Genomic DNA, 23,002 nt, shown 5'->3' with positions numbered 1-23,002 from the left:
TATGATGCTCACATGGATCAGCTCATGGTTTCCAGGGCGCAGACACCTCCTGACATATGGGCTTGTTTTCCGGTCATTAACAGGCCTCCGCAGCCTCTGTGCACACTGAGCCCTGAAATGCGGCTGCCTCTGGGCAGGGATGCAGCAGCAACACGATGCAAGAGATTCCTGCTGCGGCAGGATAATGTCTCCAGCCGACAGCCATGCTGGGGCTGGGGAGGATGTTTGGGTTTGTGTGAGGTGCTTGGGACTTCTGCTGGGAATCGGGGGTAGAGCTGGGTTGGAGCAGCTTCCTCTCCCTGCAGCCCAGAGAGGCAAGTGCCCAAGCTGGCTGCTGCCAGAGTTACAGTCCCAGGAGGAACCAGATTGCTGAGCGAAGGCTCTGCTGAGAGGAGCCTGAGGCAGGCGTCCGCACCTGCTCCCCCTGCAGTGTCGGGGCGCTGCTGGGGAGCGGCTGAGGGGGGCCAGTGTGAGTGCCAGCAGAGGTTCCCAAGTTCCAAGGGTGAGGGCAGGGCTGGGAGTGGGGCGGGGGGAACAGCAAGAGCTGGGGCACAGGGCAGGGAGGAGCCAGCCCGGCTCAGCCGTGGCATTAACCCAGCTGGCATTTGCCAAGCTGAGGAGGAAGCGTGCGTCTGTGGTCACATCCCCCAAGAGCTTGGTGATGCAGCTCCGTCTCCCCCACATCTGGGCTGGGCTCTGCCTCCTGGCTAGCTTGGGGCCCGTGCGGCACCGTGTGGTGCGGGGGCACACGACCACCAGCACCCCACTGGTCCTTGGGTCTTCCCAGCACAGCCTCCGTGGGGGGAGCACCTGGGAGGGCTCAGGAGTGAGTCGGATGAGATGGGGGTGGGGGCCCAGTCCCAGCCATTCTTCCTGGCCACACTGAGACCTGAGTGTGTGTAATTTCTGCCATGTGTGAGTGTGACTCGGTGACAGGGGCATGTCTGACTGGGCTCTGCATGCCAGCCCAGCTGGCTGTGTGCCTGGTGTCCCCCGGGTTGTGGGGGTTCAGGCCTCTGGGGCAGCCCCCATGCTGGCTCTCCCAGTCCCTGTCCAAAGCAACCCCCCCCAGCTAGTGCCACCTCCTCTGGGAAACCTGCACCCGGGAGCGGCGATAGGTGCATGCTCCCAGGGGGGCTGGAGTCTCCGTGCGCAGGATGGTGAGAGAGTCAGCCCAGCGTGACGCGGCTAGAGCCTGCTGGACGGTGCATGGCTCGGGGCCTGTTTCCCAGCACAGGCTGGCTCTGATTCTGGGAACTTTGCTTTCCCACCCCTAATCGCCCTATGAATAAACCCCAGCGTGCCCTCGCCCCCACCCCCCGCGGCTGCTCTGCACCTGACCTCAGCACGGGGCCGCCTCCTGCTCCTGAGCCTTGGACCAAAGCCTGCTCCTGGCAGTGTGATGCCAGTGCCCAAGGGGGGAGCTGTCCTGCTGGCTGGGGGGGTGAGGGAGGATTTCATGGGAGGAGCCGTGAGTGACATGAATTGGATACAGTGTAAGGAGTTGGGGCAGGCTGAAGGGGCTATGGAGAAGAGGGGTTTGTCAGTTCACATGCAGCTAATATCAGCAGGTAGCAGGCCAGGCACATGCCTCTCTGGGGTGTTATTGAGACAAGTCACATGGAGCAGGGAGAGGGGCTTGTACTAAGTAAAGGGAGGAACCTCTGGGCGGGGTGTCCTGGAGGGGCTGGAAGTGGGGCATGGCACTGGAGCCTGCCCCTTCCGGTGCATCCCAGGCCAGCAGGGAGTGACGGGAAGTGGCTGCCTTCAGTCTGCCATGAGAGGTGGTCTTGCCTCTCTGTGCAGCCCCAACCACGCTACGTCTGGGCCGCTGATCAGCAGGCTCCATGGGGAAATCAGACAGTGAATTCCCAGGGCTGCGTGTAGAGGAATGGGAGAACATACGATGGAGTAAATGGGCCCAGATAGTCAAAGGAGGTAACATACCCAGTCACTGTCCCACATGAAACAGTGTTAAACTAGGTTGGCGTTTGGTATCAGGAGAGCTCAGCCGCTTGCTCCCATGGCAAACACCCCAGTGAACAGCCTTTAGCCCTTGTTAAAGATACAGAAGGGAAAAGAGGTAAAGCATTCAGCATGCTAAATGTTAAATAAAACGGTCATTGTGACAGCAGCCCTGGCTCCCTGTCCTGTTAACTGGAGAGCTTTTAAAGGAACCCCCACCTGGCAGTCTCTCCGATGGCATTAAAGGTGGGATGACCATCCTATTGGGGAAAGAGGAGAAGTTAGTTGAGGTGGGCTGGAGCTGTCACTTCTGTTAAAGTCTGTTCCCATTTCCTAAAAGACAAACCAGACAAACCCGCGAAAGGGGAGACAAAAGTCCAGCAAAGAAACAAAACGCGGCTTCTGGCTCTGGTGCTGATTTGCACTCGCAGCCTGGCTGCTGGAAAACCACAGGCCCAGCCCACGGCCTTATCCACCACTCCAAGCCCAGGCAAACTTGTACCAGCCTCAGGCTGTTCTGGGCATTGCTTTTACTTACTTCTCTGGTCCCAGGTTTGCTGCGGGGTGCCAAACGTAGTCTTGGCTGACTAAGCCGGACTCGTATTACACAGAAGGAAAAAGACGGGGGATAGGAGAGAACAAAAGTAAGGTGGGAAGGAACAGAACACACAAGGGTGGGGGGTGGGAATGACCGTCTCAAATCCCAGGGGGTATTTGGGATTGAGTGGGAGCCAGCGGAGGTGGTGATGTCATCTGGGTCCCTCTCTGGCCTGGCCAAATCATTTCTTAGGATTAGGATGACAAAGACGCAGGTGTTATGGGAAATCTCATGGTCCCAGGAGGCGGCGGGGATGGGGGTGGGGGTCGGTCAGCTCACGGCAGTGGGTGTCGGCAGACAGCTCCTTGGGCTAATCCCCCCCACCCCTCAAGTCTTCCTTTTCTTTGAAGAGCTCCAGAAGGGAGGGGTGGGTGGACTAACCATCCCGTCGCTATGCTGGTCACCAGGTCGATCTCCTTCCCAACACACCACCAGGCGTGACTGGAACACAGCCCTGGAGTTCCGCCAGCAGCCGACTAATTCCATCCTTGTCTCCCTTTTCTCATCAACATTTGTTACAGGTTATTGTGACCTCTTAGGAACTTTCACTCCCTTTCTACAGCTGAGCTGCAATGAGGTTAAATTGATAGGCCCAGGTATTACAAAACATCTCCCGGTGGCGGGGCCACACCCCCTCAAGGGGAATGCAGTGGAAGTCAGGGTTGGTCCTGCTTGGAGCAGGGGGTTGGACTAGATGACCTCCTGAGGTCCCTTCCCACCCTGATAGTCGATGATTCTAAAAAGAAAAGGAGTACTTGTGGCACCTTAGAGACTAACCAATTTATTTGAGCATGAGCTTTCGTGAGCTACAGCTCACTTCATCAGATGTTTACCGTGGAAACTGCAGCAGACTTTATATACACACAGAAATCATGAAACAATACCTCCTCCCACCCCACTGTCCTGCTGGTAATAGCTTATCTAAAGTGATCAACAGGTGGGCCATTTCCAGCACAAATCCAGGTTTTCTCACCCTCCACCCCCCCACACAAATTCACTCTCCTGCTGGTGCTAGCCCATCCAAAGTGACAACTCTTTACATAATCAAGTCGGGCTATTTCCTGCATAGATCAAGGTTTTCTCACATCCCCCCCACCCCCATACACACACAAACTCACTCTCCTGCTGGTAATAGCTCATCTAAACTGACCATTCTCCAGGTTTAAATCCAAGTTAAACCAGAACATCTGGGGGGGGGGGTAGGAAAAAACAAGAGGAAACAGGCTACCTTGCATAATGACTTAGCCACTCCCAGTCTCTATTTAAGCCTAAATTAATAGTATCCAATTTGCAAATGAATTCCAATTCAGCAGTTTCTCGCTGGAGTCTGGATTTGAAGTTTTTTTGTTTTAAGATAGCGACCTTCATGTCTGTGATTGCGTGACCAGAGAGATTGAAGTGTTCTCCGACTGGTTTATGAATGTTATAATTCTTGACATCTGATTTGTGTCCATTTATTCTTTTACGTAGAGACTGTCCAGTTTGACCAATGTACATGGCAGAGGGGCATTGCTGGCACATGATGGCATAGATCACATTGGTGGATGTGCAGGTGAACGAGCCTCTGATAGTGTGGCTGATGTTATTAGGCCCTGTGATGGTGTCCCCTGAATAGATATGTGGGCACAATTGGCAACGGGCTTTGTTGCAAGGATAAGTTCCTGGGTTAGTGGTTCTGTTGTGTGGTATGTGGTTGTTGGTGAGTATTTGCTTCAGGTTGCGGGGCTGTCTGTAGGCAAGGACTGGCCTGTCTCCCAAGACTTGTGAGAGTGTTGGGTCATCCTTTAGGATAGGTTGTAGATCCTTAATAATGCGTTGGAGGGGTTTTAGTTGGGGGCTGAAGGTGACGGCTAGTGGCGTTCTGTTATTTTCTTTGTTAGGCCTGTCCTGTAGTAGGTAACCTGGATTTGTGCTGGAAATGGCCCACCTGTTGATCACTTTAGATAAGCTATTACCAGCAGGACAGTGGGGTGGGAGGAGGTATTGTTTCATGATTTCTGTGTGTATATAAAGTCTGCTGCAGTTTCCACGGTAAACATCTGATGAAGTGAGCTGTAGCTCACGAAAGCTCATGCTCAAATAAATTGGTTAGTCTCTAAGGTGCCACAAGTACTCCTTTTCTTTTTGCGAATACAGACTAACACGGCTGTTCCTCTGAAACCGATGATTCTAAGTTCAGCCTGCAGGGTAATGCGCTGTCACTCAGCACCTTTCATCGCCCCAACCATCACTGTGGGCTGGGCTCAGCTTATCTGCATGGCTCATGGCATACAGCCACATAAACCGGTGCGTGGAGCTATGTAAACCTCTGTGCTGAGCATGCTCTGCCGGGGCAGGGCCATGCCGCAGGCGTGCAGTGTGCGAGATAAACTGAGCTCCCATTGGCCTCGCCGGGGCTGCTGCGGGCCTGTGCTGTGACTTTTCTCCTTAGTGGGCGTGCCCCGGAGTCTTGAGACTTGACGTAGATCAGGGCAAACAGGAACTGTCTCTCCAGGTCTGTGCCCGGTTTTCCCAAGGTTGGGTTCGGTATCAAAGGTGAGCTGCACCCGTGGAGCCGCGTTCCCAGCCCATTGCCCCGGCAAGTGAGATCTCTGTGCAGAAGGCTTGCTGCTGTCCCCACTCGAGCAAGCATGTCCCAGCCAGGTGCTGCCCCTCCATTCCCAGACACGAGCGGCTAGTTGGTTGCTGCCACGGGGGACATGGATTCAGCCTGAAGATGTTTCTGCAGCTTGTTTTTGGGGCCTTTTTTGGAAAACACCTTGCTCCCAGGCAAGCCCTGCGTGTGTGAGCCAGGCGCTGCTCACGTTCTCTCGAGCCATCAGTCTGGGCACGACAGGACTCTCCTGCCTCTCCCTGTGGGGCCAGGCACCAGCAGGAGCAAAACGCCCTCGCACCTAACTCCGTGCTGAGCCCTCTGCCCAAGGCCAGGACCAGCTGCCAGAGAGGAGCTACCCCGCCCGTGTCAGCCCACTGCGGACCCCGCAACCCAGAGAGCTGGCTGTGCCACCAGGGCTCGTGGCTGCGAGGATCCACCACTACAATGCTCAGCTGGGGGAGGCTCACCTCCCAGAGCCGATGGCCAGGCCACATACAGCCTGGCGTCGCCAGGCGCTGGCGGGACAGGAGGGGGCTGGGCCGGAGTGTCGCCAAAGCAAAGCCACTAACAAGAGCCCCAGGCCAGGCTGGAGGGTGAAGATGCAAGGGCCAGAGTCAGTGTGCTGCTGGACGGCTGGAGGCCACCTGGGACTGGAGGCCCCAGGATGCATGGAGAAAGTGAGTGACCACCTTGGGACCCAGCCCTGCCCACCTGGGCCAGAGGGTGAGCGGGTGGCTGAGTCCTGGCCCCTTCACTGGGTGTCTGCAGGAGCACGGATCCCCTGCAAGAGCCAGCGGCCAGTTGCTGACATGGGACACATGGGAGATGATAGGCAGAGGTCACACCCTAAATGAGGTTCTGCAGAGAGCTCACTGCTCCCCGAGTCCACACTGAGGTCCCTGCAGGTCCCCCCACCCATGCCGCCTTGCTGGGGCTCCCCCTGCGGCATCCTCATCGCCTGCTCTCTCCCCTGCCACATCGCTGGTGCTCCCCTTCCACCTGCAGCACCCACTTCCCAGCCATGCCCCTGTGTTCTGAAGTGTGGTCCCTGCCCGAGGAATACCCCGCCCAGCTGCACCCCGCCCACGAGCTGCGTGGAGATTGTCAGTGCTGTCAGGAGCTCCGACTCTGGCTGAGACGTGCCAGGGCCCCGCACCCAGGGGCCAGCCCCCTGCCACACAACCACACTTGGTTTGGTGGTTTGAGCAGGGGGCATGGGTCAGTGTTCACATCGTGCTCCCCGTCAGTGCCCAGCCTGGGCCAGCGAAGCTGCTGATCCAACCAACGGACCAAATTCGATGAGGACTCCTGGTCACGTGCCACCTGAAGCTAAGAAGTGCCCTAGCTGGCATGCCCTCAGCTCAGCCTGAGTGAAGGTGTCCCGGTGCCAGCCGTGTGCTCAGAGCATGGCCACGGGGTTGGTTCTGTTCCTTGGGCCATGCTTTTTGGGGTGACCTGTTACAAAGTCGTTCACTGCCAAGGGACAGGACGGCTCCCTGATCTCCTGTTGCATGCCTTGGTAGAGCAACCTCTGGTAGGGAATGTGCTTGGGTGGGAGGGTGGAGCAGGGTAGAGGGGAGCAGGCTGCCCCAGTGCTGTGGTGGGGGGCCAGCTGCCCCGGTGACAGACCCGTGTACTGGCAGGCAGCAGCCCTCCCTGATCCCTGGGCGAGGAGGTGGGGTTTGGATCTTAGTTCCTGTGTGTGCCATTTATATGCGCCATGGGCTTTCCGCCAGCAAGCGGCTGGATGGACAGGTGCCTCGGTGTGTCCAACTTGTCCCGAAGGCTGGGAAATTCCAGCGGGGGCTGCTCCCCGTATGCTGCCTAGGTGTAGCTCTCCGTCCTTTCTCTCACAGCCCTCGCAGCAGCTGAGAAGCTGCTGGGCCAGGAGTGCTGTGGTCACGGGGGCGCCCCGGCCTGGCTGCCCCAGGGTCCATTCTAGAGCAAGAAAGGACAGAGCTCCCCTGCCTGCTGCGACTGCAGGCCCAGGCCTGCACCTCGCTCCCTGGGCGGCTGTTCTCCCTGCAGCAGAGGCTTCTCCTGTCAGGGCAGGTGTCCCTCACCTGGCTAACAGGCTGATTGACGGGGTGTGGCTGTCAGAGGCAGCCCCGGCCCCTGCAGTTCATGCTCAGAACGGGTGGGTGCTGTCTGCGTGGGGTCGGGCTGCCGGTGAGACTGGCACTGTGGACCTGTGGCTGAATCATTTGCCCTTCAGGGCCTCCCTGGGCCTCCCATTCTGCCTCAGTGCTAAGGAGGGAGCCCTGGTCCCCAGAGGGGATCGTCTCCTGCGCTGCCTGGCCCTCTGCATGGACTGGGCTGCCCCTGCCCCACACCGCTTGGCATGAAGGAAAAGCCCCTGAGCATCAGCATGGCCTTTGGCCGACTCATGGCTGGGAAGAGCTGGCCCCACCTGTGCTCTGGGAGTGAGAGGGACGTGGCCGTTGTGTCCGTGTGCCCCATGGACGTGGGCTGCCAGGTGAGTGTCCGGGGCGGCAGGCAGGCAGGGTGCTGATGTTCTGGGTATCTGCCTGGATTTCAGCAGAGTGTCCAGGGCCGCAGTGACCCCAGCGGAGAGCCAGACGCAGCAGCAGCGGGAACCCTGCCTTGTGCTCAGGGACTGCCAGGGGGGAGGGTGGGCTCCTGGGGACTCAGCACATCTGGGTTACTTGGTCTGTAAGGTCTTTGGGGCAGGATCTCTGTGTGTACAGCCCCTGGTGCAAAGGAGTCCTGGGTCAGCCTTAGCCAAAACAAACAATTCTTCTTGGCTCTGCGCCAGGCTCCCTGTGACGTTGGGCGGCCCCTCAGCGCCCCAGCTGGGTTGTGGTGACACTCAGACGTTGTGGTGACGGGCACGTCTGCCCCAGGGGAAGGAAATGCAGCCAGCTGTCGTCAGGGGCGGGTTCCCCTGGCACCCCAAAGCCCCTGCAGGAGCATGGCTGTGGAGTAGTGGCAGGGCTCTGCTGAGCGATGCCCCTTGCTGGGCGTGTTGGCCAGGCTCACACCGGGCTGGCTGCAATGGCACAGATCGGGGTGAGCCGCCCTGATGGGCAGGGCCATGGCTTGAACGCCCCAAATTGGGGGTTGGCCCATGTGCAGAACTCTGCCCTGGGTCTGCTGTCACAATTGCTGCTGTTTGAGGGGCTGATCCAGGGCTTGGCTGGGCCTGTGTCTGCATGCGGGGAGATGGGCAGGCAGCAGGGCTTGTGCAGTTACCGCAGTTGGCAGCCAGGCCCCAGGAGTGAACTGGCCCCCACTTGGCGAGACGTTTGGCTGGATCGTGTCCCTGTGGCCTCCCAGCACCAGACATACCAGGGCTGGCCCGGCAGGGACTGCAGGCTGCTGGAAGCTGCAAGAAACCAGCAAAGGGGTGGGTGGACGGTGGCTTTGCAGGGAGAGTTGGAGGGAGATAGAGAAGCTTGTGTACTTGGGGGAGCTGCAGGTCTAGCTTAGGGAGGTGGCCGGGACCAGAAGGAGCCTGAAGTGCGCTGGGTTGATCTGAGCTGGCTGAGGCTTCGTGTCTGGCCACTCGCCTGGCCCTGTGTCTAACCCCTGGCCTGTGCTAGGGCCGGGAGCCTGCAGCCTGCCAGAGTGTTGCCATCTCCGCTGTGCGTGCCCGGGAGTGACGGCGAGCTCTGGGTGTCTCCCTTGGACCGGGAAGGCGGCTGGGAGTCTGGTGCCCCAGAGGGGTTCGCTGTCAGCTGTTGCTCTGCACTGCGTGGGGCTGTCACAGATGCAGGGAGCAGAGCCCTCTAGGGAGCTCAGCTCATGGCTGCCGTGGGCTTTAGGGGACTGCAGAGCAGCCCCCCATGCGCCACGCTGCTGGCTTTTCAGTGCTCCTCTGATGAGCAGAAAGCCAAGGCCAGGCTCCAGTCCCTGCCATGCCCAGAACCTGCTCTGCAAGCGCTGCTGAGGTGCAGTGCCCCCCTTCCCAGGGAGTGTGGGTGCAGCGCCCAGTCTCCGCCCTGCTGAGAGCAGGGACCCAGTGAGGAGAGCCTACGACAGACTAGACCAGGGTGTTCACACAGCCAGCCAGCTGGAGCCACCTTCCCCACGTGCCCACGACCTTCGGGTGCCTGTTTGGAGCCCAGCTCCAGCCGCCTGGGGCCTGGTTCCAGAGGGCTGAGCACCTGCAGCTCCCTGGGCAGCCATCGGGCATGCGGCACCTTCAGGCCCCCGGCAGCTCGAGTTGGGCTGCTCAGAACAGAGCTGCCAGAGGGTGATGAAAACATAGCCCAGGGTCTGGATGAGTGTTTGACTCCTCGGATGTACCCCAGGAGCAGCCGGTGTGGGAGCAAACGCACGGAACAGCCAAAGCCCACCCGAGCATCACTGGGGGGGGGGGGGTGAGCACATGGCCCCACACCCGTGCCCTCTGTGCACACACGCATGTGCCCCTGCCCGTGTGCGCGTAGGCTCCTGTGTGCTCTGCTGCTGAGCGAGGGAACCAGGAGCAGACAAGGGGAAAGAGGCCAGGTCTGTTTGCGCGCATGGGGTGTGCTCTGCGCAGGAGGCAGAGCGGCTGCCTGGGAAGGCCCCGCTGGCCACCCCAGTGAGGCATTCAAAGGGTCTGAAGGATGAGGAACCAGCTGAGCTTTCAGGGGTAGGGGGCCGATTTCCGGCTGAGCTCGCCCCCCTGTGTAGCCAGGTCCTGCAGCTGGGAGTGGAACCTGCTGGGGGCATTGGAAAGCCAGGCGGAGCTGGGCTCAGACATGGCTTGGCATGGGGAAGGGAGCCGGCTGAGACTCCCGGGCCCTACCGGGGCTGGCCCCAGGCAGTTTCCTTGGGGATAATCTCTAGGAGTTGATAGCCAGGATGGAGCCTTGCTTGAGACAGACAAGCCCTGGCAGCTCTTTTCTGGCTAATGATTGCTCAGGGCTGGTCTGAGCTAACTCCAGCTTTGAGAGGCAGGCTGAGAATGCACTGGGGGGGTGGGATAAACAGGGGTTTCGTAGCACCTCTGTCCTATGCCTGCAGATGGCTGCAGGCCCTGGCTTTCCAGGAGGTGCCGCGCCAGAGGAATGTCTCATTGCCGGGGCATCACGAACTCCCCACTCAGCAATGCAATCGCTCCTGACGACTGGAGGCTTTTTGCATACTGTTGACACAAGAGCAGCCCTCCCCCTCTCCCCACTCAGCCAAAGTCATGGGGCTGGGCATTCAGAGCTCCCTGGGCTGGCTCCCCCTCACCTGCTCTCTGGCCTGCAAAGCTGCAGCTGCTGTTCTGGAAGGAACTCGGTGCCTTTGTCCTGCATGCGAGACCCTTGGGATGAGCGCAGGGTTGCTCCGGCCAAGGTGAGGCTGTGCAGCCCCTGGGCTGCTCGCTCCATGTCCGAGGGGTCTTGGAGCTGTGAGGGGCTCGGAGGGCCAAGCTACGCACTGGCTGACTGCGCAGACCTGAGCCCATCTGCTCACCCATCCCCTGCAACTGCTTTGTGAGCGGTCTCGCTGCCTGCCTTGGAGGGCCAGTTCCACCCAGTCCTTTCCCACAGCCTCATGGCAGCAGAGCTCTGGGGCTGGCTTTCTTCTCTGGCCCGTTTCTCTGCCCGGTGGGTGACTGGATTCCTGGTAGCGAATGCAGCTCCTGCAGGCTCTGGTCAGATGTAGCCAGTGTCCCAGGGTGCTGGGCTGCAGCCACAGCCCCCTTCCCAGAGCCCTTGGGATCTTGTCAGCCCTGCTTGGCAGGACGCCTGGCTGTCTCGGGGCTGGTGCCCACGCGCCTGGCCTTGGTGCAGGGCTCTGTGCACCGTCAGCCAGGGTGTCACTCAGGTGGCACCTGGACTGGACAGGAGCCCACTGTGGCCATCCTGCTCCAAGACTAGCAAGGCCCTGCTGTGGGTTGGGGAGGGATTGGGGCAGCCCTGGGGGCTTTGTGCACTGCGCCCTCTTCCTGGCAGGCTGAGCTGCCGCCCGCCTCCTTCACCTGCTGCTGGAGGGTTACTGGCTCACCGAGGTGTGCAGAGGCCAGGCTGGTGGCCGGATGGGGCAGCTCTGGCCCCTGCCCGGGGCTGTTTGTGTGAGTTCTCCCCACTCTCAGCAGCCCCTAAGGTGTCTCTCTCTGGAATTCCAGGCCCCCGGGCGGAAGCGGAAGAACATGAATGAGTTTCTGGGCGATTCCAGCATCCCGGGCCAGGACCCCCTGCAGCACTTCAGCTGCTCCCTGCCCAGCAATGGAAGCGATACGTGGAAGAATAGGGCCGCCAGTCGCTTCAGTGGCTTCTTTGGCTCCGGTGCTAGCACCGGTCCCTTCGGACGGGTACGTCAGCTGCTTGGCACCAGGCTTGGGCCTGTCCCTGCTGCCAGGGGCTCTTGGCTCCCAAATTTCTGCTGTTGAGTGGAATTCGGAGCAGCACCCCCCCACACACTCCATAGTCTCTGCTGGCTGCCATCTGGGGCTGTTTGCCCAGGGAGGAATTCCTGGGCGCCAGGTTCTGCAGGGCAGAGCTGTGGGCTGTTGGGGGGATGGCGCTGACCGCCTGTGTCTGGGAGGGGCAGCATCATTCCAAGCTTCTGGCAGGTGTTGGCCTGTGTCCCCTGCCCACTGGGCAAGGCCGGTCCATGCACTTTGCTGGGGCGCTGGGTTAGTTTGGGACAGGAGGTCAGAGGTTGCTGAAGTTGGCAGAAATGGGCCTAACCCCAGAGCTGGCGGCAGGCACCTCCTGGACAAGCCACTTGGTGGGATTCTTTGGCTGCTCTCAGCCCAGCTAAGGAGACCTGTGCAGAGCCAGGAGCTGCCTGGGTTTGGAAAGGGATGGGGTGGGGTGTGTTGGCTGCGGCAGAGCTCAGCAGAGCAGCAGCGGGGTCTGGAGCCCACCAGGGGCTGCTGCCTGAGAGCTCGGTGCTGCTGCTGAGCCGGGGCACAGCTGGGGAGGGAGTGGCAACCTCCCGTCTGCCTCGGCTCTCTGTGCCCTTTGTCCTCTCTGTGGCCTTCAGCCCCAGGGCTGGATTGAGGCAGGCTCCCGCAGGTGCCCATTGTGAGTCACTCAGGCCTTCTGCAGGGGCCTGCCGCTGCACGCCAGCTGCCTGGCCTGGGGCTCCTTGCCGAGCATCCTGGCACGAGGCCCAGTGATGGCCAAAGGCCGGGAATCCCCTATGCCAGGGCCTCAGCCACCTGCCCCATCCCGTTATTCTCCTCTCCTGCCTGGCCGGGCGGGTGCTGTGCTCCAGGACGCTGGTGCAGGCTCTGCAGCCCCTCGGCGGGAGGAATTCTCCCAGCGGGAAGCTGGGTCTGTGAGCTCCTGAGCGGGCAGCGCTGGCAATGGGAGAGGGACCCTCCGAGTGGAAGCAACCCCCTCGCCCACCGCTGTGTGTTCTTAGCCAGCTGTGCTCCCTTCCGCTAGGAGATGGATAAGATGGAGCAGCTGGAGAGCAAGCTGCACAGCTATAGCCTCTTCGGCCTCCCCAAGCTCCCCCAGCAGCTCCGCTTTGACCAGGACTCCTGGGAGGAAGAGGAGGACGACACCAGCCTGTGCCTGGAAGACAGCTGGCAGGAGATCATCGAGGGCCCGGAGGTAATGTGTCAGGAGGGGGCTCTGGCTGGTGCAGAACATCCCAGCAGGGTGCTGTGGTCCTGGGGTGAGATTTCCCAAAAGGCTGGGCTAGAGCAACTCTCCTACAGCCACACTGCTCCTGTTCCCCGCCACGGGCTGCTGGCTGGGGCCCACTGCACCTGTTCCCCCAGGTGGCCAGGCAGGAGGGAGCTAGACCTCCTCCCAAACACATTTCAGTGCCTTGGCCTCTTTCCCCCTTCTGGGATGTTGCCCTGTGGGACTGGGATTCTGCTGGGCCCATGAGACAGGGCCTCTCCTCACGTCCTGGCTGGGGGAGGCGCTAGGCTGCCTCGTGCGCGGGAGACGATTGCAGGCAGGAGGCTCGCTCCCTGCCCGTCCTGCTCTCGGTGGGAACATCGCACTGTGTCGAGGGGCCCCCGCAGCCACATGGTGCTGACCCTTCTGCCCTTCGCCAGGCCCTGACCCGCCGGCAGTGCCACCAGCAGGAGGCCGTCTGGGAGCTGCTGCAAACAGAAGCCACCTACATCCGGAAGCTGAAAGTGATCACAGACGTGAGTCTGCCCTGCCCGCCTCGTGGCCCTGGGAACGGGCAGAGCCAGGCTCCTGCCAAGCCATTGTGGGGGGCACGACGGGTGTTAGGCCAGTGACTCTTGGAGGCCAGGAGACTGTGACGTGCCCTTCCGGGGGCAGAGGGCTGAGCCAGGGCAGCTTTCACTGGCTCCGTCTCTGCCAGGAGCAGTTAGTTTATTCTGTACGCTGCGCTCACCAGTGCAGCATCCAAGAGCCCCTGGCTGGCTGGGTCTCAGCTGTGCCTGGCCATCGGCTCGCAGCCACAGCCTGGAGCTGGGCTGGGTCGGACGGGTGTCCGTCACGGCCTGCACATCATGCAGCCTCCGGCCCCCAGTAGGGAGGGACACCCCCATCCAGGGCTGCGGCCTGTTGAGATCCTCCCCCGCTGGTGGCCCGGTGGGGCATGGGCGTGCGCAGAGGGAGGTCGGATGTGCCGGCTCTGCACTGCCTGCTCTCTGTTCTCTTTGCAGCTCTTCCTCTGCTGCCTGCTGAACCTGCAGGAGTCAGGGCTGCTGGGGGAGGTAAGGGCCCAGCTACCCCCGGGGCTCGGGGCAGCAAGTCCATCATCGCATGCAGGGTCCTCGCAGGCATAAGCCAGTCCCAGCCTCTGCCCCTCGCTCTGGGCCAGCGAGGGGCCCTGGGCTGCCGCGCCCCGTGCTGAGAGGAGCCCCCCGGCCCCCAAGCGGCCCCGCCCCACACTGGGAGGAGCTCTCTGGGTGGCCCCGCCCCACACTGGGAGGAGCTCTCTGGGTGGCCCCGCCCCACACTGGGAGGAGCTCTCTGGGTGGCCCCGCCCCACACTGGGAGGAGCTCTCTGGGTGGCCCCACCCCACTCTGGGAGGAGCTCTCTGGGTGGCCCCGCCCCACACTGGGAGGAGCTCTCTGGGTGGCCCCCCCTGCACTGGGCGGAGCTCTCTGGGTGGCCCCGCCCCACACTGGGCGGAGCTCTCTGGGTGGCCCCGCCCCACACTGGGTGGAGCTCTCTGGGTGGCCCCGCCCTGCACTGGGAGGAGCTCTCTGGGTGGCCCCGCCCTGCTCTGGGAGGAGCTCTCTGGGTGGCCCCGCCCCACACTGGGAGGAGCTCTCTGGGTGGCCCCGCCCTGCTGTCAGACTGGGGCTGACATGGAGCCCTAGGGTGGAAGGTGTCGTGTGGCGAGGTTGGGAGCCTGCAGCAGAGACACAGGGATTTCCCCGCGCGTTAATGGGAGGAATTGGCCCTCTGGACCCTGAACCAGCAGCTCTGCTCGAGCTAATGGACGGTCCTTGAGCTGCGCGGTAGCCTGGCCTCACACCCACCGCAGGGCGTGTGGCGACGATGTGCCCAGTGCCTCCCGCAGCGAGCCCGTCTCCCCTGGGCAGGGCAACGCGGGCTGTGCCGCTCTGGGCAGCTGCCCTGGAGGCCCAGGAGCAGGGGATCCCAGTGCTGCATGGGGATCCCAGCCACTCTGTCTGGCAAACCCTGCCCCTGTGTGCTCTGCCAGGGCTGAACCGCCAGGGCGTCACCAGGGCCCCACTGCACCCCTTGCTGTGCTTACAGGTGGAAGCTGAGCGTCTGTTCAGCAACATCCAGGAGATTATCCAGCTGCACCGTGCCCTGTGGGGCAGTGTCATGGCCCCCGTCCTGGAGAAGGCCAGGAAAACCAAGGCGCTGCTGGACCCTGTGGACTTCCTGAAGGGATTCAAAATGGTGGGTGTGAGGCCGCAGGTGCCGCTCGCTCTGCCATGGTTGTGCCTGGCGGGGAGGCGCCCTGGGCTCTGACGGGCGCTCTGGTTTGCCTTGCAGTTTGGCTCCCTCTTCAAGCCCTACATCCGCTACTGCATGGAGGAGGAGGCCTGCCTGGAGTACATGCGCGCGCTGCTGCGGGACAGCGACCTCTTCCGGGCCTACGTGACGGTAAGGCCTGGAGCCAGGCGCACCGGTGCCGGCCCGCGCCGCCCCCGAGCCGCTAACGCGCCCCTGTCTCTGCTTCCAGTGGGCAGAGAAGCACAAGCAATGCAACCGGCTGAAGCTCAGCGACATGCTGGTGAAGCCACACCAGCGCCTCACCAAGTACCCGCTGCTGCTCAAGTCGGTGCTGAAGAAAACGGACGACCCTTGCACCCGGGACGCTGTCATCACCATGGTAACCTGCCAGGGAGTGCGGGCGGATGGGCCATGCCTCCCCGGGTAGGCTGCTGCCGGCCAAGTCAGCGGCAGAGGGCGGGCAGCCTGCGTCCCTGCCGTGCCTTGGTGCTGGCCGCGGGCTCCCGTGCGCCCTTTCCCCAGGGCCGGGGCGGCCAGTGCCCAGCAAGCAGCCGTGTCCCCAGTCTGCAGCCAGTGCTGGCTGTGCCTGGCAGGGTCACCCAGACTCTGCCTCCTGCCTCCGCAGGCTCCTTGCCAAGCCTGCTGGACCAGGGCGTGGGGCACGGGGCCTGGGGCAGGGCTCCTCGTCACGCCTGCTGTGCCAGGGGCTGCCAGCCACCAGTTTCCCCTATGCGCCTCTGACCGCTCCCCTTGTGGCAGATCAATTCCGTGGAGCGGTTTATCAATCACGTGAACTCGCGGATGCGCCAGCGGCAGGAGCAGCAGAGGCTGGTGGCCATCCTCAGCCGGATTGACTCCTACGAGGTGGTGGACAGCAGCACGGAGGAGGTGGATAAGGTATGGACTGTGTGGGCAGGGGGCGTGCAAGCCGGGCTGGCCCCTGCCCCATGCCCCCTGACTGCGTCCTTTCTCTCTTGCTGGCAGCTCCTGAAGGAGTTCCTGCGCCTGGACCTGACGGCCCCCATCCTGGGCACCTCCCCCGAGGACACACGGCAGCTCCTCCTGGAGGGGAGCTTGAAAATGAAGGAAGGTAAAGACAGCAAGGTGAGCAGTGCGGCCAGAGCAGAGCTCCCAAGCAGCCCCCGGGACCGGCCTAGCAGTTACCTCAGCCAGGGCTTCCTTTGCCTGAGGAGCTGGGGGTGGAGGGTGCAGCAGGCGTCCGTCCTCGCCCCGCAGCTGGCTGGTCTTGGGAACCAACTCCTGTGGGCATGGCTCAGTAACACGACCTCCAGGGTCTCACCTGGCCGCCTGCCCCAGCGCCTGGCTGCTCAGCAGGATCCCATGAGCCCTGTGCTGTTGCCTTCTCCAGATGGACGTTTACTGCTTCCTCTTCACGGACCTGTTCCTCATCACCAAGCCGGTGAAGAAGGCTGAGCGCACCAAGGTCATCCGGCAGCCCCTGCTCGTGGACAAGATTGTCTGCCGGGAGCTCAAGGACCCCGGTGAGCATGCGGGACTGGGATCCAAGAGCCGGGCCTTGGCTGTGTAGCTCCCCTGGGCTCCTCTCCTCAGAGCGTTTCCCCTAGCCCCTCGCAGCCCCTCCGAGCTGGAGGAGCTTCCTCTCTCTCTCTTTCCCCCTGTCCTGCCAGCCTGTGGGCAGGAGACTGAATCCCGCTGCCTGCTGGCAGACTGAGGCTGCCAGGGCACAGGGCTCTCCCTCCATCCCCACAGAGACTGACCCCCTAGTGCTCCCAGCCCCAGGAACCCCAGGGCTGGGAGCGTGGGGAGCAAATGGCTCGGCTCCTGCCCTTCGTGTCTGGGCTGTTACAGCCTCTGCACCCTGCCCTCCTGCAGCACGACAGCACCGTCGCCCCCGGGGCTCTGGCGAGGACAGAGGCTGCAGCGTGATTTGTCCCTGGGGCCTGGGCACTAGGCCCCTTCTGACTACGCATGGCCAGAGCCCTGCTCACTCTGCTGCTCTGGTGCCTTCCTGGCCTTGTCCCGAGAGCTGGCGTGTCTCCTTGCTTCCCTGTGCTGGGCACTCACCGTGTCTGCGGTAACTTGCCCGGGCCGGTGGGAGGTGCCTTTGCTCATGTTTGGTTGCTGCCTCCTGTCCCCCTTGCAGGCTCCTTCCTCCTGATCTATCTCAACGAGCTGCGCAGCGCCGTGGGAGCCTACACCTTCCAGGCCAGCGGGCAGACCCTGTGCCGCGGCTGGATCGAGGCACTGTACAATGCACAGGTGATTCAGGAGCAAACACTTGCCTTCCAGGCAGAGCACCTTTCCGCCAGGCCAGTGCTGAGCCGCTGCAGCATCCCCAGTCTGAGAGGCGGTGGGCGTTTCATCTAGTGCCGGCACCAGCCTGGGGTTTCCAGCACCAGCTCAGAGCGCGTGCCCTTCTCTGAGAGGGGGCCAGACAAGGAAATGGAGACGCAGCCAAGGCCTGCCCTGTGCACTCCTAGCTCTGCCAGCAGCAGGCAGACCTGCAGAGAGACTGGGTGCACACAGGGACACAGGCAGCCCGACCGCTGCCCGAGGTGTCACCTCTCTCCCCCGAGGGTGACCTTGTCCCCAGGAGCATTTGAAGCACAGTCACTCCCAGGCGTTGGTTATCTCGCTGCAGTCTCACCACTTTCGGCAGTGGAGACAGCCTCGGACAGTGCACGCTTCCCCTGGAAGGGCCAGTGGTGCAAGCTGTCATGCCCTGCAGTGAATCTCCCTCCTTTACCATCCCCTCCCCGGGGGCTGCCAATGGCAGTGCTGCGTCTCTGCTCCACAGCCAGCAGACCCGTGTGGGCACGGGCAGCATGTCTCAGGCTGTGTGCAGGCTGCTGGGAACCGGGCCCACTGCCGGGGCAGTCCCGGTGAGCACACAGCCCCTGACCGGTGTGGAGCCCCTGGTCTGGGATGGGGATCGGCGCCCCAGCTGGGGACGGCCGTGTTCTCCCGTTCCTACGCTGTGTCCTGCCCCTTCCCCACAGAACCTGCTGCAGCAGCTGCGTCTCCAGGAGCAGCAGCGTAGCCAAGGGCAGCATCTGCAGAGCCTGGAGGAGGGAGAGGACGGGGAGAGTGGGGCCTCGGCAGCCAGCTCGCCCACCATCCTGCGCAGGAGCAGCAACAGCCTGGACTCCCAACAATGGTACAACCCCCTCCCGCCCCCCCGTCAGAGCTCAGGGGCCACTCGCAGTGCGGGCCAGGGGAGACTGTCCAGCCGGGAAATGCGGCATGCCAGGTGCTGCACGGCCCTGCAGGAGAAGCCTGGCACCTTGTGCCATCAGGGCCCCAAGCACACATCACGCCCAGTGCTGGCCGCTCCCCTCGCTCCTGCCCCGCCCCAGTGTGCCGCAGCCTGGAGCCAGCCGTCCCTCCCAGCCCCCATCCCTGGCTGACTCTCCCCTTGCTCTTGCAGCCCCTCCGGCGGCTCCACGGAGACCATCTCAGTGGTGGTGGTGGATGCCAGCGAGGAGCGCTCCTTCCCGGACTTGGAAGTGGGGCCGTTCAGCTCGCAGTCGGACGAGACCTCCATCAGCACCACCGCTTCGTCCACCACCCCCACCCGGGAGCTGCTGGAGGAGGGCGGGGAGCTTGCAGAGACACGTGCCCCCCTCAGCTCCACTTGCCTGACGCTGGATCCCAGCGGCTGCAGGTCGGCGTCCATCGACAGTGCCTACGGCACCCTCTCCCCCACCTCCATCCAGGAGTTTGCTGAGGCGCAGCAGCTGGAGCCAGGGGCGGAGGATGGGGGGCCCCCGCAGGCGCAGCGTGCCCCCTCGCCCAAGCTGCGCCGCAGGACGCCCGTGCAGCTCCTGCCCTGCAAGGGGAAAGCGCTCAAGTCCAAGTCGGAGGCCAGCCTGCTGCAGCTGATCCCAGCCTCGCCCCTCCTTGCCCAGAGCAAGAGCCTCTGCGACCTCTTCATGGCTCCGGGCCCGGCCACGTTCCTGGCAGGCCCCAGCCAAGGACGTGCACGGCGCGAGGCCCCGGCTGGCTGCCAGAGGACTAGCAGGGCGGGCGCCGGGAGCCAGGGTGGCCGGTCGGACTGCCGAAGCCTGGGCCTGAGCACCTGCAGCAGCAGCAGCGGTGGCTCCTCGTCAGAGCTCTCCGAGCCCGAGGAGCTGGCGTGCGCCAAGGGCTTTGCTTGCCCAGCCCAGAGCAGCGACGCCTCCCCTGTGGAGCCTGGGCAGGATGCTCCCCCAGCAGGGCCCGAGGGGGCTCCCGAGTGCTGCCAGGAGCCGCCCCTTGCGCACCGGACACTGTCAGACCCGCAGGCGGCCCAGCACCGCAAGCTGACACTGGCTCAGCTGTACAGGATCAGGACCACCTTGCTCCTCAACTCCACGCTGACCGCCTCGTGAGTGTCACGGGGCTTGCTTGGCCTGGCCGGGGTGGGCGCGTGGGGGGAGCCCATGGGCCTCTTTGCACAGTCACAAGGACGCTTGCTGGGCCGCAGCCAGCTGGCGCCAGCAGCCCCAGGGGCTGGGCCATTGCAGATCTCCCTCACCCACGTGGCAGGGCACATGCATGGGGCAAAGTGGCTTTTCCCGTCAGTCTCCTTCCCTGAGTGGCAGCCCCGAGGCTCAGCGTTTCTAAGCTCAGCTCCCTGCGGTGGGGGGAGGTGCCCTGGGGCTGTGTGTGCTCCCTAGAGCAGCCGGCTAAGAGCGCCTCTGTTTGCCTGTCTCTTGCAGGGAGGTCTGAGAGCTGCAGGGGCTCCAGGAGAGGAGCAGGGCTGCCAGTTCCGCCAACCCCCGACGATGGAGCATGAGCGCCCAGGGCGCTGGGAGATGTTAGGCTGCAGGCCCCAAAAGCAGCGGCCAGGAGCGTGTCAAGGCTGCGTGTGGATGGGAGAGAGACAGGGCACAGGTGTGTGGACATAGGGTGTGCGTGCGTGGATGCATGTCTCTGTGGGGAGTGTGCATATGTACACGTGTGTGTGGGGAGTGTGAACATGTACACGTGTGTGGGGGTGCGTACGTGTGTGCGTCTATGGGAGTGTGTGGGGAGTGTGCACATGTACACGTGTGGGTGCGCGTGTGGGGAGTGTGTGTGTGGGGAGTGCATGCGAGTGTGCGTGTGTGGGGAGTGTGAACATGTACACGTGTGTGGGGGTGCGTACGTGTGTGCGTCTATGGGAGTGTGTGGGGAGTGTGCACATGTACACGTGTGGGTGCGCGTGTGGGGAGTGTGTGTGTGGGGAGTGCATGCGAGTGTGCGTGTGTGGGGAGTGTGAACATGTACACGTGTGTGTGGGGAGTGTGAACATGTACACGTGTGTGGGGGTGCGCGTGTGGGGAGTGCGTACGTGTGTGCGTCTATGGGAGTGTGTGGGGAGTGTGAACATGTACACGTGTGTGTGGGGAGTGTGAACATGTACACGTGTGTGTGGGGAGTGTGAACATGTACACGTGTGTGGGGGTGCGCGTGTGGGGAGTGTGTGTGTGGGGAGTGCATGCGAGTGTGCGTGTGTGGGGAGTGTGAACATGTACACGTGTGTGGGGGTGCGCGTGTGGGGAGTGCGTACGTGTGTGCGTCTATGGGAGTGTGTGGGGAGTGTGCACATGTACACGTGTGTGTGGGTGCGTCTATGGGAGTGTGGCGTGCCTGGGGACAGACTCCATGGAGCCGTGGCCTGGGTTCCTCCCTGAAGGTGGACGCGCTTGGGCTGGCCAGGGAGCCCTTCCTAGGACCGGGGCTGGCCGGGAGCTGCTCCTTTGCACTTTGAATCCCGGGAGCCCCTGCAGCCACGCCTGAGAACTCTGGAGCCGAAGTTGGGCAGAGGACGCCCCCTACAGGACCTGGCTTCTCAGACGTCGGTCGCTGTAGCCCAGCCCCACACTGCTGGCCTGGGCGGTGCTCGGAGAGTTCCTGGCAGTCAGTGAGCAGGGACCAGTGCTGCCACCTCATCCTTGGAGCGCCCCTGGTCCAGAGGGCTCTGCTGGGCTTCCGAACTCGCCTGTCCTGCCGCAGGCCTGCGGCCAGCTCCGAACTGACAACCCCACACCCCAGGGTCTGGCAGCGCAGGCTGGGGCTTGTGAGCTAGGTGTGACTGCAGCCTTCCATGCACCGCTGGCCTGTTGCAATGGGGGAGACACACACGCCACGTTGCATCAGGTTCAGCAAAAGCCAAACACTACAGCAAAGACTGGGACCTCCCGCCTGCTGGGACCCCATCGTCGAGCTTCCCACTTCTCTGTGAACCGTCTCTGCAGAGAGCTGTTTGTCGCAAGGGCTGCAGGGTGAAACCTGCCCAAGGCCCAGGAGCAGGGGGTTCGGAGTGCACTTTATTTGTGGTAAGCTGCATTTCCTGCAGCAGCACACAGCACCTACAGCTGGAAGGGAAGGGGCAGAGGGGAATAGCCAGAACTTTTCCCCTTCCTCTCAGCTCACATGCCATTGCGGCCTGCGGCCTGGGCACCCTGGGAGCTCTCCCGAGGATGGCAGTTGTGTCCTGAAGGGGGTTGTGCTGCAGGAGCCAGAAGCAAAAGCCCCTTTAAATTCCAGCACTGCAGCAAGGAGCCAGACCTGGGCAGCCCCTGCCCACCGCCAGCCACCACGGCTGCTCTGTCGGCTCCCTGCTGGGGTGAGTTGCTTCTTCCTGCATGACCAAAGCCCCCGAAATGTGGTTTTCCACTGAGGATAACGCCCTGGGGGGCTGCGTTGTCACCGAGGCGGTGGGCTGGGTAGCTCAGGCACTGGCTCCAGGAAGTGGCGATGGGCTTACTGAGGAAGGGATCCAAACGTTGGCAGTGGGTGAAGAGGGAGGAGAGCTATGCACTGGCAGCGGGGTGCTGCCATGGACGCTGTGTCCTGCTGGCCATGGGCGTGGCAAGGTCACAGGGGCTAGGAAGGTGGAGGAAGCCGGGGCAGGCCGGGGAGTGGGGTGATGTCAGACTGGGGAGGGGCATGGCTGGACCCATCAGCACCACATCTCCCAGCTCCAGTTGTCTGGGCTCCCGGCCTCACTTTTCACGGGAAGGAAAGGCGGGGCAGTGGTGCTGGGGGCTGGGCCGCAGGGTCCCTCTCCTGCTGGCTGCCCTGCTCGGCTGAGGGTGCGCTGCTCCTGCAGGGGTGTGGCTGGCGGCTCCCCACCTCCTGGGGGGCTGGGTCCTCCGGGCAGCTGGTGGCTGTTACAGGGAATCCCGGGCAGGCAGCCAGGCCAGGAAGGGCTGTGTATGGAGTGGCTAGCATGGAGGTGTGTGGGAGAGACCAAAGGAGCCTGTGGGGAGCGGGGGGCCACGGAGGGCCCTGTGCTGGCTAGTGTTCCCGCGGGTGGGAAGGGAGCGTTGGACCACACTCCCACACTGGTCAGTGCACACGGTGCTGGGGAGGGGGCAATGCCATGGGGGCCTTGCGTAGGCCTCACTCAGACCCCTGCCTCGGGGCAACGCTTTGGCCACCAGAGCTGGTCTCTGGAGCAGCAGCAGGAGGCTTGTGCAGCGAGCACCCAGTGGCAATAAGCTCTTACCCCAACGCTTCCCACTGCAGCCCCAGGGAGGGGGACCACTTTTCCTTCCTGGCTGGGCTCCCTGCACTAAGCCTAGGCCCTCTGCAGCTGGGGCCAGTACTGCCTGGATGGCAGAGGGCAGGGCACTGCTGGGGAGTTCGTTACACTTGGCTGCCAGCAGGCCGTGGAGGCTGCTGCAGAACGGCAGCAGAGAGTGGGAAGGGACATGGCGGCTGGGTGGCAGATTCCTCTGCCCGGTCGTTTCCAGCCCCGCGGGCAGGCACGCTCACCCAGGGATGTGTGTATATAAAGTTGCATATTTATTAAGCTTGGTGTTGATTTTCTGAAGCTGCGTCCTGGCTGGTTTGCGGCAGGGAAGCAGCGTTGCCTCCCCTTTTCCTCCCTGCCCCTGGTAGCTGAATGGCTGGGCCCCGGGCTGCCCTGGAGGGTGCAAAGCAGGAGTCCTCTCTTGGCTCTGGGGCTAGTCCATCTTGTCCGTTGAACATTATCCCTGCGCTGTGCTGTCCCGTCCTGCCGCCACTGCCTCCCAGGTGAACCATTAAAGACAGTGCGTGTGCGCTCA

General features: G+C 62.6%; 1 protein-coding gene across 8 annotated transcripts in view; it reads left to right on the top strand.

Moving 5' to 3' along the window:
* The window catches only part of PLEKHG5 (pleckstrin homology and RhoGEF domain containing G5), a 120,571-nt gene extending 97,569 nt beyond the window's left edge, over nucleotides 1–23,002 (top strand). For 7 of the 8 annotated variants that reach the window (XM_073316944.1, XM_073316950.1, XM_073316945.1 and 4 more), the window contains 14 exons: nucleotides 11,227–11,412; nucleotides 12,497–12,667; nucleotides 13,123–13,218; nucleotides 13,708–13,758; nucleotides 14,775–14,924; nucleotides 15,021–15,131; nucleotides 15,211–15,360; nucleotides 15,741–15,878; nucleotides 15,966–16,085; nucleotides 16,351–16,483; nucleotides 17,107–17,222; nucleotides 17,963–18,120; nucleotides 18,391–19,329; nucleotides 19,664–23,002. In XM_073316944.1, the coding sequence (XP_073173045.1) occupies nucleotides 11,227–11,412; nucleotides 12,497–12,667; nucleotides 13,123–13,218; nucleotides 13,708–13,758; nucleotides 14,775–14,924; nucleotides 15,021–15,131; nucleotides 15,211–15,360; nucleotides 15,741–15,878; nucleotides 15,966–16,085; nucleotides 16,351–16,483; nucleotides 17,107–17,222; nucleotides 17,963–18,120; nucleotides 18,391–19,329; nucleotides 19,664–19,673 (2,529 nt within the window). In that variant the 3' untranslated portion in view covers nucleotides 19,674–23,002. Of the gene's footprint in view, nucleotides 1–5,060; nucleotides 5,837–11,226; nucleotides 11,413–12,496; nucleotides 12,668–13,122; nucleotides 13,219–13,707; nucleotides 13,759–14,774; nucleotides 14,925–15,020; nucleotides 15,132–15,210; nucleotides 15,361–15,740; nucleotides 15,879–15,965; nucleotides 16,086–16,350; nucleotides 16,484–17,106; nucleotides 17,223–17,962; nucleotides 18,121–18,390; nucleotides 19,330–19,663 lie in introns of those variants that run through there. The other variant, XM_073316949.1, reaches the window with a different exon arrangement.

This window comes from Lepidochelys kempii, chromosome 18 (genome assembly GCF_965140265.1).
Source record: "Lepidochelys kempii isolate rLepKem1 chromosome 18, rLepKem1.hap2, whole genome shotgun sequence".
In the NCBI taxonomy this organism is placed as follows: Eukaryota; Metazoa; Chordata; order Testudines; family Cheloniidae; genus Lepidochelys; species Lepidochelys kempii.
Note: the sequence above shows the minus strand (reverse complement) of the source record. Positions and strands in the feature narration are given on the sequence as shown.